At 46.9% G+C, this 15,865-nt stretch overlaps 1 protein-coding gene across 1 annotated transcript in view; it reads left to right on the top strand.

Moving 5' to 3' along the window:
* HCN4 (hyperpolarization activated cyclic nucleotide gated potassium channel 4) overlaps positions 1–15,865 on the top strand; it is a 105,114-nt gene that overhangs the window by 61,031 nt on the left and 28,218 nt on the right. The window contains exons 3-4 of the mRNA XM_049812393.1: positions 2,514–2,675; positions 11,294–11,512. Coding sequence (XP_049668350.1) covers positions 2,514–2,675; positions 11,294–11,512 — 381 coding nt within the window. The remainder of the gene's footprint in view (positions 1–2,513; positions 2,676–11,293; positions 11,513–15,865) is intronic.

The following is a 15,865-nucleotide window of genomic DNA, read 5'->3' as shown; positions in this document are numbered from 1 at the left end:
GCAAAGATGGCAGGTACATATTGCCATGGGTGTTTGGGAGGAGCAGGACTATCTCTGTCAGAGCAGCAAGGAGTTATATGGACTTAGCCATACAGTCACATAGCATGCCTATGGCCTATCCCCTGCTTTAGATACTTCCCTGAGAGTCATCTCCCTCGGTAATCACCTGCCCCTCTGGAGGTGATTCCCAGGCAGCTGGGTCACCCCCCTGCATGCCCATCTTCCTACACTGGGGCTCAGTGGAGCCCAGGCAGTGCTCTGGAGGTGTTCCGCACTCAGGAAGCTCTAGGAGTGCTTCTCCTGGCAGTTTCAGTCACATAGTTTTTATTAATAACTCAGCAAACTGAAAATTACTTTGCTGTCTTATATAAGCCTGTATCAGGGTCTCTGTGCCTTTGGGCCCACTGCCTCGTGCCCCATAAGAAAGTTGTGGTTACAGGTTTGTTCTACATCCAAAGAACTGACAGTTAATCCTTCTACATCCCTAAGGAAATGGTGAAGTTGGATAGGTGTCGCTGTGTGCTGCTCTGCATGGCTCACTTGGAGGTCGGTTTTACAACAGCACTGGGAGTCACACTGTAATGAGAGGTGTGGTGGCAGGTCAGAAAACAGAAAGTGTGACTACGCAGGGCTGGAGCAGCAGGGCAGGGCCGAGGTACAAGAGCAGAGCTGTGGAGGAGGACTCTGCAGGTAACATAGCGGAGAGGCTGTGGGCCAGAGTTCAGGGGCTATGGAAGGGCTGTTAGGGAGTCCAGGACTGAGAGAGCAAGAGGGGCTGCAGGGTGGGGTAAACAAGCTCTGTGGGAAGCTTCAAGCTGATGTAGCCACATTAGGACAGAGGTGATGATTGAAATATACCCTGTAAGGGCATACCATCCTACAGGTCAGGGCGGAAATGCGGGAATAGAGCTGGGACACGCAGCAGCATCTGATTCACAGTAGTCTTCTTTGCTCCTCACATTCCTCTGCTTTTTGTTCCCTTCCATCAAATCCAACCGGGACATTGTGTCACCAGATTGTGGGCTGGGCTGCAAAACAGGGAGGCTGTATGTGCCTTCAAACCATGGGGAGGCCTCCTGAGAAGTCCCAGCTACAGCAGCTGACAGCAGTGAGTTTCTCCACTTCGTTCACACGCAGCTGTCCAAATATTTCACTCCTCCTCTACCAGAAACAGCCAGACTGTGTGTCTGTGATTAACATTTCTCCAGAGGAGGCTCTAGGGCAGGACACGTTGGCAGGGCTGTGGACACGGCTGTCAGGCTTCCATCCATCCTGGCTCTATCACAAATTGCTGTGGTGACATAGCAGCATGTGAGAGACGATGCCAGATGTGTTCAGGGTCTCTGTTTTCAGGGTGATGCAGTAGGCTTCTTTAGCTGGAAGCCAGCACACTGTGAGGACTAAGTGTATGGTCCTTACTGGATCCAAACCATTGCCCAGGGACAGTTTGAAGATCTCTCTTCATAAGCTGTGTTAATGGCAAAAGAGGCCAGAAGGTGGGCTCTGTGCTGAGCCACCCAGGGCCAGCCACGCTCTCCAGAGCCCATCTTTCCTCACTGTGGCATGTTGTAAGGTAGGGAAAACCAAACCTGGGCAGATATGTAGCTCAGGATAGCGGTCTCTGGCACACCCTGTGTGTCTAACAGTCATCACAAGGCTGGGCATAAAAGACCCAAGCGCACCCAATTTCTCTGCAGCACACCATGCATAGGAAAAAAATAGTGTCCATCAAGTAATTCTTGACTGCATATGCAGCTTTGGTAATAGGGCACCTGGATTTCTCAGTGTGTCCTGTTTATGACTAGCACTATGAAAAACATGGCCATAGATTTCCTTTGCGTTAGAGAATGGACTGCAGAGGTGTGGTTGCTGTTGCCTATTGACAGGTTTCTGGGCTTCCTTGCTAAGAACTGCTATACAGCTCTGCCATGTTTATCTTTTCCTTGCCCACCTTCACGTAAGACTGGAAGTGATATAACAGCACGATACAAGAAATACAGGAAAATAGTCGAATCAGATCCTCTTCTAGAAGTTGCTGCTGAGTTTGAGGCCATACTTTCTTGCGTTTGATACTTGCAGAGACTGCATCTGACATCCAGTACAAAGACAGCTTCCACCATGGGTCACTGTGTGGCATATATTCAACAACAGCAGAAATCAAAGAAGGGCATTGCAGTTAAAAACATGTAATGATAGAGTTTATTTCTGAGGAGTGGCTGATGTTCCAGAAATATTTGCAACCAATTTATTTTGTAGAATGAGTTGTGGAGCTTTTAATGTAAATTAGAAGGCAAATCAAAGGGCAAGAGGGGTCAATGATTATGATTTTGTATTTTGGTTTTTAATCTGTTTTTCAGCTGGTTCTGCCTGCATACTGTGACTGACCTGAGCTGAGCTGATGCAGCCTTTTCTGTTATTTTAGCAAGGTTCTTGACCCTGGTACTGCATCTAATTATGTTGGGTTGGTTGTCTGGGGAGCTGCCATCTAATCTGCTCCCTGTTGTCCCCTGCAGATCTTCCACATGACCTACGATCTGGCCAGTGCGGTGGTGCGGATTGTGAACCTGATTGGGATGATGTTGCTGCTGTGTCACTGGGATGGCTGCCTCCAGTTCCTTGTGCCTATGCTGCAGGACTTCCCTGATGATTGTTGGGTGTCCCTCAATCGCATGGTGGTAAGTGCCTGCCCTGCTTGCTCCCTCATGGCCCTAAACCCAGGCCCTCGGTCATAGCATCACCATTTCAGCATTGACCTCCCAGCACTAATGTGGCATCCCCCAGCTTCCCATTTCCTCCCACCTCCTTTTAGGGCCTTCGTCCACTGTCCAGGAGGCACTTGTAAAGCCACGGCACTGTGGGCATGGAGACTCCTTGGAGGCGGTCTCTGCAACGAGACAGTCTCAGGGCTGCAGAGCAGGAACCAGCCCCAGCAGAGCCTGCTGCGGGCTGCCTGCAGCAGAAGGCAGGAGCCAGGCTCCCCCTCCTGGCAGGAAACAGCAAAGAACAAGATTGAAAACGGTTTTCTGCTGGTATCTGGATGTTCTGAGCCAAAGGCAGGAGGCAGAGGGGGTCCTAGAGCCATAGCCGGGACTGATCCATAATTTCCATCACTGGTTCCAGGGCAACTGTTAAGCCTTCTCCTGCATATCCACTTGAAGGGTCAGTGTCGTCACCCACCCTTCTCCCTGGGGAGCTGCACAGTATCCCATTAGAGGGGGCTGAAACAGACTCTGCCAAGGCACAGTTTGGTCTCCCATCCTGGGATCAGTAGCCAGACTTCCCAATAACATCCAAAGCTGTGCTGCTCACTCTGCTGTTTGCTGTGAGGGAGATTTATACCATATGGTAAATGCACGGGGAGTTCGTGGTACCTTTCAACCATTTCGCTGAGAATTCAGGATCTTTTATTCAAAGGGACAATGTCCAGTTGATTAAGCAGCAAAAACTGACAAAGCTTAAAAAATTGCCTCTTATTGCAGCTCTTAACCTCCAGATTCCCCCAGCCAATTTCTTCTTAAAAAAAAATAATAAAAAATCAGGCAGTCGGGCAGAACAGAACAAATGTAAAATGTATAAAAGAAGTGCTAACTTCCCATGCCTCCCACATGCAGAGCTATGGGCACATGCTGCCCATGCCTGAGAAGAGTGAGCATCCATGAAAAAGTCGTCTGTTTATTTATTCATTTCTTCCCTCTGCAATAATAATTCACTTCCTGCTGTTGAAAGGTGCCAGACTGACAGTTCTGGAGACTAGAACCCTTTATTTATCTACAATGGAAGAACAACGCATGCAGCAGCTGCCTTATCTTCCCCCATGCTGCCTTTTTATTATTTATGTGGCAGGAACAATGAAGGATCAGGGCCCCATTGTGCTTGTGCTATTCAAGTTCAAAAGGACATACAACTCCTCATCCTGGAGAGCTCAGACAGGTATCATCCCCATCCAGTGAAGTGACTTGGCTATGGTGCACTTGCAGGACAGCTTCAGAGCAGCAGATTTGAACCATGTTTCCTTTACCCTAACATTTGGGTGGAGACTGTTGTCTGATGGCAACAACTTCTATCTACTTTTCCCATCCAACCCTGGGGGAAGAGGTAAAATCTAGGGTTGCAGAGTTACAAGTGTGAGTAGCACACTTGGCTCAAAGGCCAACAGATGAGAGCTGCAACACAAGCCGCAATGTGACCTGAAGAGTCAAAACAACCAGGTCTACTGGTAACTGGTGCATGGAAAACCTTCACAGAAGATAATAACTAGCAATGGCAGACACATGCAGTAAGAGGAAGAATAATCCAGTGGCTGGAGCACTGACTGAAAGTGGGACACCTGGGTTCAGTTCCCAGCTCTGTTCTGTTGGCAAGTCAGATGGGAGTCTCAGAGAGCTCTGCCTCCCCAGATGCTTCTGAGGATAAGTAAATATTGTAATGGTGGGTATCTAAAACAGTCTGAGACCTGTGGTTGTACTGAGTATGTTGCAGAAATGCATGGCACAAGCTAATGCAAATTGGCTCTTGGACACTTTTCACTCAGGCTGTGAAGCCAGAAAACCACTTGTGTAACCCAGTGGAACAAAGAGCTGCAAACATATTGGGATCAGAGCCTGATGAGAAGGGAAACACAGCTAAATTCATATAACCTAGAAAAAGAGTTACCTGGGCCAGACTATGATCAGAGGCTATAAATGACCATCAAGGTAACTATAGTGAAGGGAGAGGGTCTTGAAAGGTCGCAGGAGACAGGACAAAGGAAGAAAAGATTTAGCTTAGGCACCTTTCTTAGCAGCAAGACTGAGGAGAAGGGGGGAAGGATGCATCCCACAGGCAGGAGGGCTCAGCAGAGTCTCCAGGAGGGGCAGGGTAGAAAGCTTCTATCCAGAGCAGACCTTTACCAGGCAAGGGCTCATGCTGCAGCCTTGAGAGCCTCTGAAGCTGGGAATTAAACTTGCCTTGTGTGATTTTTTGCACTTCTCCTCTACAGCTAAATCACCTTCACTTTTTCCACTTAATGAAAGTGAAAAAAAAATTATTATCTCAGTGATTGTCTCAGAAATGGAGCCTCAGGAAACTGGGATGAAGAGCTGGAGAGACTGTTATATGCCCCACCTACAGTTCAGGTGGCTTTCACTCCAGAAGCTGTAGAGGAATATGCCAGCCCCAAAATAGCTTGGTTTTAGAACATTTAACAAAGAGAATAATTAGTTCTTCTGGAATCAGCTAGTTTCTTCTCACATTAAGGTTCTGTCCTCTAATCTCCTGAGAAGATTTCCAGATGTGTCATTGGGACCAGTGATGAATCTGGATGGCATGATTAGTGCAACAATTTACATATAGTCTATAGTGAAGTAATAGGAGAGGCCACTGAGTCAGGAAACAACAAGAAACTGGTGGTCTGGGCTGTTCTCAGACTTCAGTGCCAAGATCTTGATAGTTTTTAGAATGGCTCTATCTGAGAATTGTGATGGACAGGTTTGGAAGGTGGGAGGCCAGGATGGCATCTGTCTGTGACAGGGAGTTGGTAGGTTGGATTTTGGGACTTTCTGTACTGACCTGGTCACAGCTTTGAGAAGATAAATATACTTGGTACACGACTGCCCTGATTACACACAGGAGCCAAAAAGCTGGGAGGGAACCACTGTAGGAAAAAAAAGGAATCTTTTGAAGCTGCTACAGCCAAAGGGAGCCAAAAGTGATGTACCAGATGCTTTGGAGGCTTTCTCCTTGAGTATGCTGGTGCTGCTCTTCCACCAGAGTTTCCCACCTAGTCACTTGGCAGTCCATAAAACCAGCTCTGATTCCGACACAGCAGGGAAAGAAGATTCATCACCTTCCATCTGCTTCCTAAAGGTTTGATCCTCTTCCAGGGGATCTGTGAAGGGTCTGGTATTGCCAAAAGCATATCGGGGGCTCGATAAATCTCTGGGTCCAATTCATCTTGGTGTTTTCTACATGCACCATGTTTCATCTTTAGCAATTGTACAAGGAGTGAGTCTCTGACTTCTTTCTGAACTGGGTCAAAAATGGCAGGGAAGGATGTTTTCAGTATTAATTGCTCAGCCCCAGTCTCAGGGGCTTCAGTATTAGCTTCCCTACAGGGCACTTTATTAAAAAGAGAAAAGCTAGTGAGTCAGCTGCAGAGCGGCATGTGTGCGGGCAGCAGCATCTCCCCAAGACCCTTGCCTGGCAGCTCCTCATCAGAGAAATCTGAGCTCTGCTGAGACCTGAAAGCTGTTGGAAACACGTGGTTCACTCCTTTGGGTATTGTGCTCAACTGATAAACCCTGCAGGGAAGGCAAATATCCCCATGTCAAATGCAGCAACCTTGCATAGGAAATACTAATCGTCTTCCATCTTCCCTTCTACGAAAAGAAGGAGAGTAGCTTTCCTTCTGAGCTTAACCCCCCCCCCCCCCCGCCCCCCAACACATTCTTGTAGTGTTGCTGATAGAAAGGAGGAAGAGAAACAGATGCAGCATGTGTTGTGGAACACAGAGCAATCTCCTGTGTGATTCCTCACTCCCCACAAGCCTCTGGTCCAGCAGATCCCTCCTACCCTCACTCAGCAGGCATATGAAGCTGTGTAGTAGATTATCATGTTTCATAAAGTCTGTCACTGAGCAGCAAGAGTAGGGCTGCTCCACGATGGGATATGAGCCAGGAGCCAAGGGTGACCACTGCACAGGCAGTGCCCTCGCCAACTTGGGCACAGTCCTACGAGTCCGAAACAGGGTGGGCAGAGCAGAAGTGGTGATAACAGGGTCCGTTGACCATTTCAGTGAAGGCAGGGTGACAGTCATGTCCAGGGTCTACCCTGGGAGTCTGGTTAGGAGCAGCAGGAGATGGGATGAGAGGCAAGGCTGGAAACAAGGCTAAAGCATATGTTCAGGGCCCAGGACTGGGCACAGGTACAGCTAGCTCAGGCAAGGTCTGGGTGCTCAGGCCTGCGCTGAAATGGAGCTCCAGGAACGATGGGTGCATGGGTGGCAGTCCCAGGCAAGGCTGACTGGGGCAGTTAAGGCTGGTGCACTCAGAGTCCTGAGAAAATATCTTCTTGAGGTGAAGGCCATGCAAAGCTCTCCTTGGAAGTAAGCCCAGAACAGGCAGGTTCTGTCCGATGTGAAGTTCGACCTGTCATCTCCATTTCTCGTCCCACTATTCCCTTCCTTTAAACTGGATCTGAAGGTTTGTTTTCCCGGCCCAGCAGTTACAGTGTTGTCCAGGGGAGGGCAGTGATGTTCAGAGGCCTTATTTCGCAGCTTGACATAAGTGGTGTGCAGTAGCAACCCCCAAGTAACAGCTCTGTTGATAAGATCACTGCTGAGACAAATGTAGGAGTTCACAAGATTGAAATATGCCCTTTCACTACAGACAGCTCCTTAATACTGTGAAATGTTAGTAGTGTAAGACAGGCATAACATTGTGCCTGTGGACTATGCCTGTACGTCAAGAATTTGCCAGTACTTCCCTGTGTCTTTACTTCTCTCTTTGTAATCTTCTCCAGTAAGGGCTCAACCAGGTGCACTCAAATGTACATCAAACCCAGAACATCCTGTAAGACACCATACCGTTTCTTTAGGTGCTTCTGTAAGATACTGCAGAACCCAACTCTGCCTTTGAAGAGTTCCAGAAACATGTCTCCAAGTATTCAAGGGCGGATCTGAGCAGAGGCATTGCAGTCCAGACACTAATCCCAGAGAAACCCTTATAGTACTGCCAGTGTGGATGTTAAAAACAAGATAGTCTGAGAAACAGCTTCAAAGTAATTTTAACTCGCTTTTGCAAATGCTCTTAGTGCCTGGCATGTGTCTGAGATAACATCCCTCTTGACTATGTTCAAGCACAGATCTGTAGCTCCATTTTAGCTTGCTTTGAGATTTGGTTAACAAGGAGTGATTTTCTTTCTGCAGTTTAAGGCCTCATTTACCTACCCTAATGGGCCATTTTAACCACTCCAGTATATTTGAAGTAGTACAACCCTCCCACTGCGGGGACTGGCATAGTGGTGTATTGAGTGTAGGGGTATGGCTCTTACAGAAACAAGCTGTATCAGTATAAGGCACCATGATGCTAGTAAACTTGTGTCCACAGTACGTTTGGAACCACTACTACTAGTCTGGCTTAAAGTGCTGCATTCTTGACCTGCCTGCTTATTCTGTGGAAAACAAATAGTGTAGAGCAGGCCTAAAAACTAAAGATATACTGAGACCTGTAAGCAAAGAGTCATCGCATAGACTGTGCCATGAGGATCCAGTGCTCTTTACAGATGCTCAAAGAGCTTGGAGGTTGTGTCCTAAAGGTAATTGCTTTGAAAGGTTTCCCCTTCATGGAAGTGCCTCTCTTTCAGCAGCCCTTGATCTCTTCTCCCAGTAGACCACATTGCTCAGGATATTTTTTTAAACACTCCATGTTTTTCTCCAGCTCTTGTCCCTCAGTCTGTCATTACTCAGCGATCTCCTCAGTCTGGCACGAAGCAGGCTGTGCTCACAGGGAGCCATGCTGCTGATGGGAATTGGGGTTGTGACTTGTAAGTGTAGACTTCCCAGGGAGCCAGAAGTGTTTCTGCAGGCAATGGAGGCTCAATGATGTTGGATGTTGTAGTTTTGGATGACTAATTCCTACAAAATACTGGCAAGCTTCCTCATAAGCAGCACTCCTGAGCAGTAAGTTGCTGGAAGAATGGCTTTTAAAACTTGAACCTGCCTGATACCCAGATGTTCCTCTTAGGCCCTGATAATTCATGGCAATTAAAGACCCTGGCAGCCAGTTCCCTGATATATCAAATTCCAGCTCAGCTGTTCTTACTCTGTCTCCCCCACATTCCCTTTGGAATTTCAGCTTGGCATTTCTTTTCTCCCTGCTCTCAATTCTGTTGTGGAGATGTGCTGCCCTGTTAAACTACTGCCACACTGAACTTTGAAGGCAGCAGCATTCCTGCAATGTTCAGTGAGAAATGCCTGCATGGGAAAGGAATTAATTTAACAAGGAAGGGATGGGATAGGATACCTGCACTACTGCCTCTGCCCCAGTAAAGCTGTGAATGTCCTGCCTACCTTTACAAGTGGTACACCATTTTAAGCAAAGGTTAGTCAAGTGTGACTGCTCCTGCCTGTTGTCTCAGGGTGACAACTTCCCTGCTGAAGCATGGACCATAGATGGGCTAAAGCCATAGAGTTTACAGCATTTGCCATTCTGTAAGTGCAGGGACCAAGGCTTTATGACTGCTAGTATTACAGGGCTGAGGGAAAGGGACTCTGGCTCCTGGAAATTTTAACAGTGAAGATGCAGGGATGCCTGTGTAAGGTGTGTGAGATGTTTGATGCCTTCACAGATCAGAAGTGGGTCAGCAAAATGACATAAGACCTGGGTGGTAGAAAAATGCCGTGTCCCCCCCCCTCCCCACTTCTTCGGCCAGGACTCTAGGGGCCACAGCACAGACACGGCTGAGGCAAAGGAGCACGCAGATTCACTCCTTTGGTGCTTACACCTCAGGCAGCACCCATGGTCGGATCCTTCCTGCTGCCCTGTGTGGGCAGCGGAGTGCTAATGCTCTTTGCCTTCATTTGTAGCAAGGCTCCCCTTTGGGCTGGGACTCCTCACACACTGGCAAGCCAGCTGCACAGCCAGGAATAGAGACACCAATGGCCACATTGTCTCTTGTCTCTCTCACGACTCAAGGGTAGTTTTTTCCAGTGCAGGAGGTGAACAGGTTCTTGCTTTGTTCAGAAGGTGAGCCCAGACAGGCTGGCGCCAGCAGGGAGCAGTCTCTTCTGGGGCTGTGAATGTGCTGCTGCTTCTGTGTCTGCTTTGCTGCCACTTCTGTTGCTTTGCCCTTCTTGTTGCAGTGTGAATCAGGCCTGTCTTGCATAATGTAACTGAATATGGCCCGGGTAACACTATCGCCTGTCTTTGTCCATGTGCTTATCTCCTAACCAAGCATTAACACTCTCCAGAGGTTCCAGCTCTTTGCCACAACTCACAAACAGCAACAGTACGCTTTGCTTCTGTTTACTACTTGTAAGCTTACTGAAAAATTTCCATCAATGTTAGTGACACTCGGAGAGCTGTTTGCAGAGAGGTCATCAGCCATCCGCCCGACTGTGATTAGACACCTCCAAGGAGGTATCCAGTAAACTCCAGGGCTCCCAGCATTGCTGGTCAGTGGTGCGGAGGCTGCTGCTTCTCTCTGAAGGGAGTTCACAAAAGTATTGCTTGTCTATTTGTACAGGCCTTCTGTACAATGACCTTCTAAGTTGCCATGGTGTATGTATCTGCACAGCTATAGCCATAATGTTAACACCTTCCCAGGAACAGAAAGAAGACTGATGAATATACAGATTATGTGCTGCAATGAATGTCACTGTAGCAGAGGTATTTTTTCACATACCTTGTAATAGCAATGTGTGATGACAGTGCATTTATTTTACAAAGTTTTGTGGCAAGGACTTGCTAGCATATAATACCCACAGGATAGTAAATGTACCTCGAGCTGTTCCATGAACTCAAGCTAATCAGAATTATCATGAAACTTATGCTTTTTTTTCCTCTCTACCCCATGATGTAATTGCTGAGGTGCTTCTTGTGTTAGTTGCAGTGGGAGAGCACAGGGTGTCCGAAAGAAGCCGTTGACTTCAGCTGGCTTCTCACAGTGGTTTATTGCATCTCTCAAATGAGACCATTTGTAGTTTTCTCAGCTCCTTGAAAAAAGCCCTGTTTTACACTGCGAAGAACTTGCCGTCTGGACATTATCATCTTAATTTTCTGCCCTTCCCATCTCTTCAGGTAATGACCAGATAACCTGACCATTTCCTAAATTGCTGGGGAGTGATTTTGCCCACTCTAAGATCTTGCTGCTGGCAACCTTGCTCAGGCTGTCTTTTACCAGTTCTCTGTTAAAGTCCATTTCCCGGTGAAATAATAATTTGCTTCAGTTCCTTCTCCCACATGTGGGTCATTTTGAAAATATCCCAATGCATCATCTAAGTTTATCCCAGGTTACCAGTGTGTCAGACTGTCTGGCTTCCTTTCTGGAAAGTTTTGCTGGAAAGAGTACATGGAATTTGTAAAAACCCTGGCCAAAGTCAGTTAATGTCAGATGACTGAATTTGGGCTTTTTTTTTAAATTGACTGTGCCCAGCACTTCCAAGCCATCAAAGAATTAAGTTGCTTGTTTAACATATAGAGGTGCTTTAAACATGGACTTTCAGGTCTAACGTTAGGTATCCTTTTCTGAAATGTGTACATCTCAGAGAATGTCTTGTCCCACTGCTAAAGCTTTGTCTGTCTATCTGTCTCTTTAGAATGACTCCTGGGGGAAGCAGTATTCCTATGCGCTGTTCAAGGCAATGAGTCACATGCTCTGCATTGGGTATGGGCAGCAGGCACCCGTTGGCATGTCAGATGTGTGGCTCACTATGCTGAGCATGATTGTCGGTGCCACCTGCTATGCCATGTTCATCGGCCATGCCACAGCCCTAATCCAATCTCTGGACTCCTCACGGCGTCAGTACCAGGAGAAGGTAAGGACTGGGCTTTGCAACCCTTATGTGACCCAGGGGTGGTTTCCGCACTGTCTGGAGGAAGCCAGGGCTGTCAGTGACCCATGTGAAAGGCCAAAGGAGCGGTGTCTTTGTCACCATGGCAGTTTATTGGTAATCATACCCATCCGTTTGCTCAAACAGACCCTCTGGAGGAAATAGATGCAAGATCAGATGAATAATAGTAGGGCAAGTGGGTGATTCTTGTTGTCTCTGACTGTCTTGTTGGATCAACATTATCAATGTCACTGGTATCTAAAATTGGAAGTCACTTTTTCCTTTCCGAGATCTTGTTTCAAATCCCAAGTGAATGTTCCAGAATGTGCAGCTTTTGTTTAGCAAGTACTTTCTTTAAAAGTATCTGGATTATTCACTTCAGTGCTCATGAGTGAAACTACATAACAAACCCCAAAGCACAGATCAAAGCTCAGGAGCTCCGAACAGGTTCCCCAGGTAGCTATCAAATTAATTGCACAGTTGTTGAATTGCATAATGTAGGGCACAGACAGAAATGTCACAACTGATCAGGTTACCACTGCAGCAGCAGTAACTGGTGGTGGTGGGTTTAAGGTGATGCTGTGAATTTGTAAGATGGTAAGGGACAAACAGGGTCAGTTACTGTGATTCAGCTGATGAGGGGTATCTCATGGAACTGCGACAATTCATTCCCTCTTTCCGTGCCTTCAGTATATCGCTGTCTGTACAATGACATTTTGTTATCTAACGCAAAGGGGCTGCTGGTGCAATGATACTTTTACCTTTAGGACATAGACAGGCAAAACTTCTGCCTTCAACGTCTGGTTGAACCAGTAGGCCTGCACCTCTACAAAACAGGAGAGCTAATTGAAGAGTGACTGTGTGCAACTAAGAGCAAGGGCCTGTGCATCTCAGAGGTGAGGAAAAGACTTCACCACAAAGGCTGTAGGTTACTTTTAGGCATCAACAAAAGTAACTGCCCTTGATTAGTAGGGCTGAGGATGCTGTAGGCAAGGAGGTCTTCTGGTCAGGATCTTATGGATACATTTGATCTGAAGATTAAGAAGAGGAAGAATTAGTTGCTAGCCCTATTCTGACCCTGCCAGGTGCAGTTTGATTAGGTGAAAGGGTAGGTGTTATTCAAGTGGGTAAACTATGGCTAGCATGCACAGGCTAGGTGAATTTTTGGTTCAGGGTGGAGGTGGGAGAAAGGATTTGTTAGATGGCCTAAGAACAGGTTTGAGACGTGAGGATTACAATGCTGGGCCCTGGAAAGAGAGTAGGGCAGAGAGTGAAAGCAAAGATGACCAGAGGCTGAATCATGCTTTGAGGATAGGGATGATCTCAAACCACAGCTAGGGCCAAAAGTGGGAAAAGCCCGGGAGAAGTGTGGAGGACTGGGATGCAACTGGAGCAGTGGGCTTTGTATAGAGTTTTACCATTGTGTTACAGATTGGCTGGACTAATTCTAATTGAGGGTAAAGCGTGCCAAAGAGAAGGACACTGCAGCACTAGGAGTGCAAGCTGATCAAATCTGTGTATGCAGAGTATATATTCAAATGTGTTTGAAGTAGCATAGAAGTCAAGGACTGATTTGCAAATCCAACCACCTGGTCAACCTAGCTGCAGCCAAGTTTACACCTACAGGACTGGGCACTATGATTTTTTTCTCAAGCCAGGTCTGAAGACAAGGGCAGAACTTGACCGTGGAAGTTGGATTCCAGTCAGTGCTCAGGGAAATAAGTCACCAGTGAGCCAGCAAGGACTGCGGCGGGGGTGGCAGAAGTGTGAAATGCTAAAGCCTTATTAGAATGTGGAGATGTGAACAAGAGGGTTAATAGATCCAGGAGAAAAGCTTTGCGACAAAAGCAGTGAGTAGAGGGTTTAAGAAAGGGTGTATTTCTTGTGTAGTGCTTATAGCAGGTTCATTTCCCAAGGTATTCTCCTAGGATTAATGCCTCAGGGATTGAGTACGTTCATTTTCCTCTTGCAAATGGGACAAATGATGGCCTAAAAACAAATATGTATTTACTTTCTGCATTCCTTAGCACTTGAATAGCCATAATTAAAATGAGGCTGCTTTGTGATTTGCAGCCCTGCAACTCAATTTAGTTCAGTCCTCATGGGACAATGTGTCTGTTGAAGCATATTACAAGCAAAGAATCTCAACAAGTTTGGAGGTCGATTGGTGGAAGCAGACAGCAGTTGAGAGACCTCTGCTGAGTACACCTTTGGGCTGCAAACAGGGCTCTGCCTCTCACCTCAGCAGAGGCTCAGGCTACAGAGACTTTAGCAGCTGTTCTGGCAGTAGCCAAAGAAAGGAGAGAGGGTGGGGAGGGAGAGGAATGGCAGAAATAACGTAGTGACAGGACAGGTTATAGCTAGTAACAGTACTGACAGGCTTTGCTTTGTGTAACCTTCAGGACAAGGTTCAGGAGTGAATTTGTGGTAAAGTTTCAGATTGTCTAGATCTCTGCCAAACCAGCTTGTTCTTCGCTTGTACAAACAGGGCTTTTGAGAACAGGAATAAAAGCCAAGATGTGCTGTCTGTTGGCTTCGGTAGCAGGCTTGTCTCACTCTGGGTTGGATTCATTGAACATTTGGACATTCAATCCCAGTCCTGTCTAAATGTCCTCCTGTAGCATCTGACTTCATGCTATGCTGGTTTCTGCAAGGCAGGGAAGCTGTAGCCGATCGATGGGGTGGTAGGAAGCATGGGGAATTTGGAAAGGGAAGGTGTACCTTCCAAGACAGTGTAGTGCCGAGGTTTCTGGGTACAAGTGGAGAGTCCCATGTGGCACAGAGCACTCACATCAGCTTAGGCACTGGAAGTGGCACAGCCATCACGTACGTCTGGCTCTGTGCCTCCCTTAAAAAGCTCTGAATCAGAATAGCTCTTTAGATCTGGTAGTCTGAAGTGAGACTGTTTTATTTCTGGTCCCAGAGGCAAACTTAGAAGGGACTTGTCTGTCCCATCTTGCATTGCAGAGTGTGTCATGCCCTAAATTACTTGCCCGTGGTCACAGAGAGAGTCAGTGACAGGATCAGGAGCTGACTCTTCTCTCTTAACCCAGTCTGGTGTCTAACACCAAAACATTTTTGCACCCAAGATTGGTGTCTATTTCCTACATGTGAGAGAGTATTACTACAAGTCCATCCTGAAGGATTCTGATAGAAAAATTTCCCAAGTCATGCTGTGCAGTTACATATTATAAGTGAATTGATTCAACAGCTTTGACCAAAGTGGGGAAGCCTCACATACCTGTTCTCACCCAGTGCTCCCTGCCATTATTCTCAACTGCACCGTTTCACTCTTGTGCACCACCTTTCATGCTTCTCAGACCTCTACTGAGCTGATTTCTTTTTTCCAGATTAGTTTTCTGCCAGATTACTGGGTTGAATTAGCTTACTGTAGAGTCCACTGAGTTCCAGGGCTGGTGCAGGGTGCTAGTGGAGGAAGTCCATAAGCAAGAGCAGAGGTGCAAGGCCCTTTTCAGTTATTTGTGGATCAGCTCAAGCCTTAACATGTAAGTTCATAATTGACTGCAAAATTACCCCGCAACCTGCAGTAACTGTGGCTCACAAGAGAGGAAGAGTGTTTCCTGCCCAGGAGATGAATAAACTAAACCGATACGCAAGTTATTTTCATGCTTTTTGCAGATTCCCCTATTAATTTCTTTCTCTAATCCTAAAGCTCAGCTGGATTAATATTTATGTCAAGTCACCACACAGATACACACCATCCTCCCCAGCAGACTCTGTAACCTTGAGGCTTTTGAGAGCAGTGATTGTGCTGCTTACTGCAGCCATGCTCCTTGGAACAACGCCGAGAGAGACTCTGGGCTTCACTCTCCCATCCCAGCAGGATGCAAGCAGTGATGAGCATCCTGCAGAGAGGCTCAACTCTCGTGTGTTATCTTCTCAGGTACATATGGAAGAATGACTGATGAGAGGTAGGAATTGCTGCTGTCAGCATTGCAGAGCCCAGTAAAGCCGTAATCTCTCCTTGCAGAGCCTCATCTCTCCTCAAGATCTGTCTGCTACACTGGCATTCTTTCAAGCTCTCTGCACTCCACATTCATTCCCCTGCTCCTCTTCCTTCCTGGCCAGTCTGTCCAATGCCTCTTGTTCTTAAAATATATATTGAAACTGGATAGATACTTGCATATTCACTTGTCATTATTCTGAAGAATCACCTGCTGCAGCACAGTTGCAAGTGGGCAAGCAGGTAACACTAAAGAGAGAATCAGTCTATAAATCCTACAGAAGCACTAATGCTATCACCTCTCAGTTCCTGAAACTGCCCTGCTTAATCATCAGCACAGTCCTTCTTGCCACAGGTTTATCCCATGGTCTGTC

This window comes from Accipiter gentilis, chromosome 10 (genome assembly GCF_929443795.1).
Source record: "Accipiter gentilis chromosome 10, bAccGen1.1, whole genome shotgun sequence".
Lineage (NCBI taxonomy): Eukaryota > Metazoa > Chordata > Aves > Accipitriformes > Accipitridae > Astur > Astur gentilis.
Note: the sequence above shows the minus strand (reverse complement) of the source record. Positions and strands in the feature narration are given on the sequence as shown.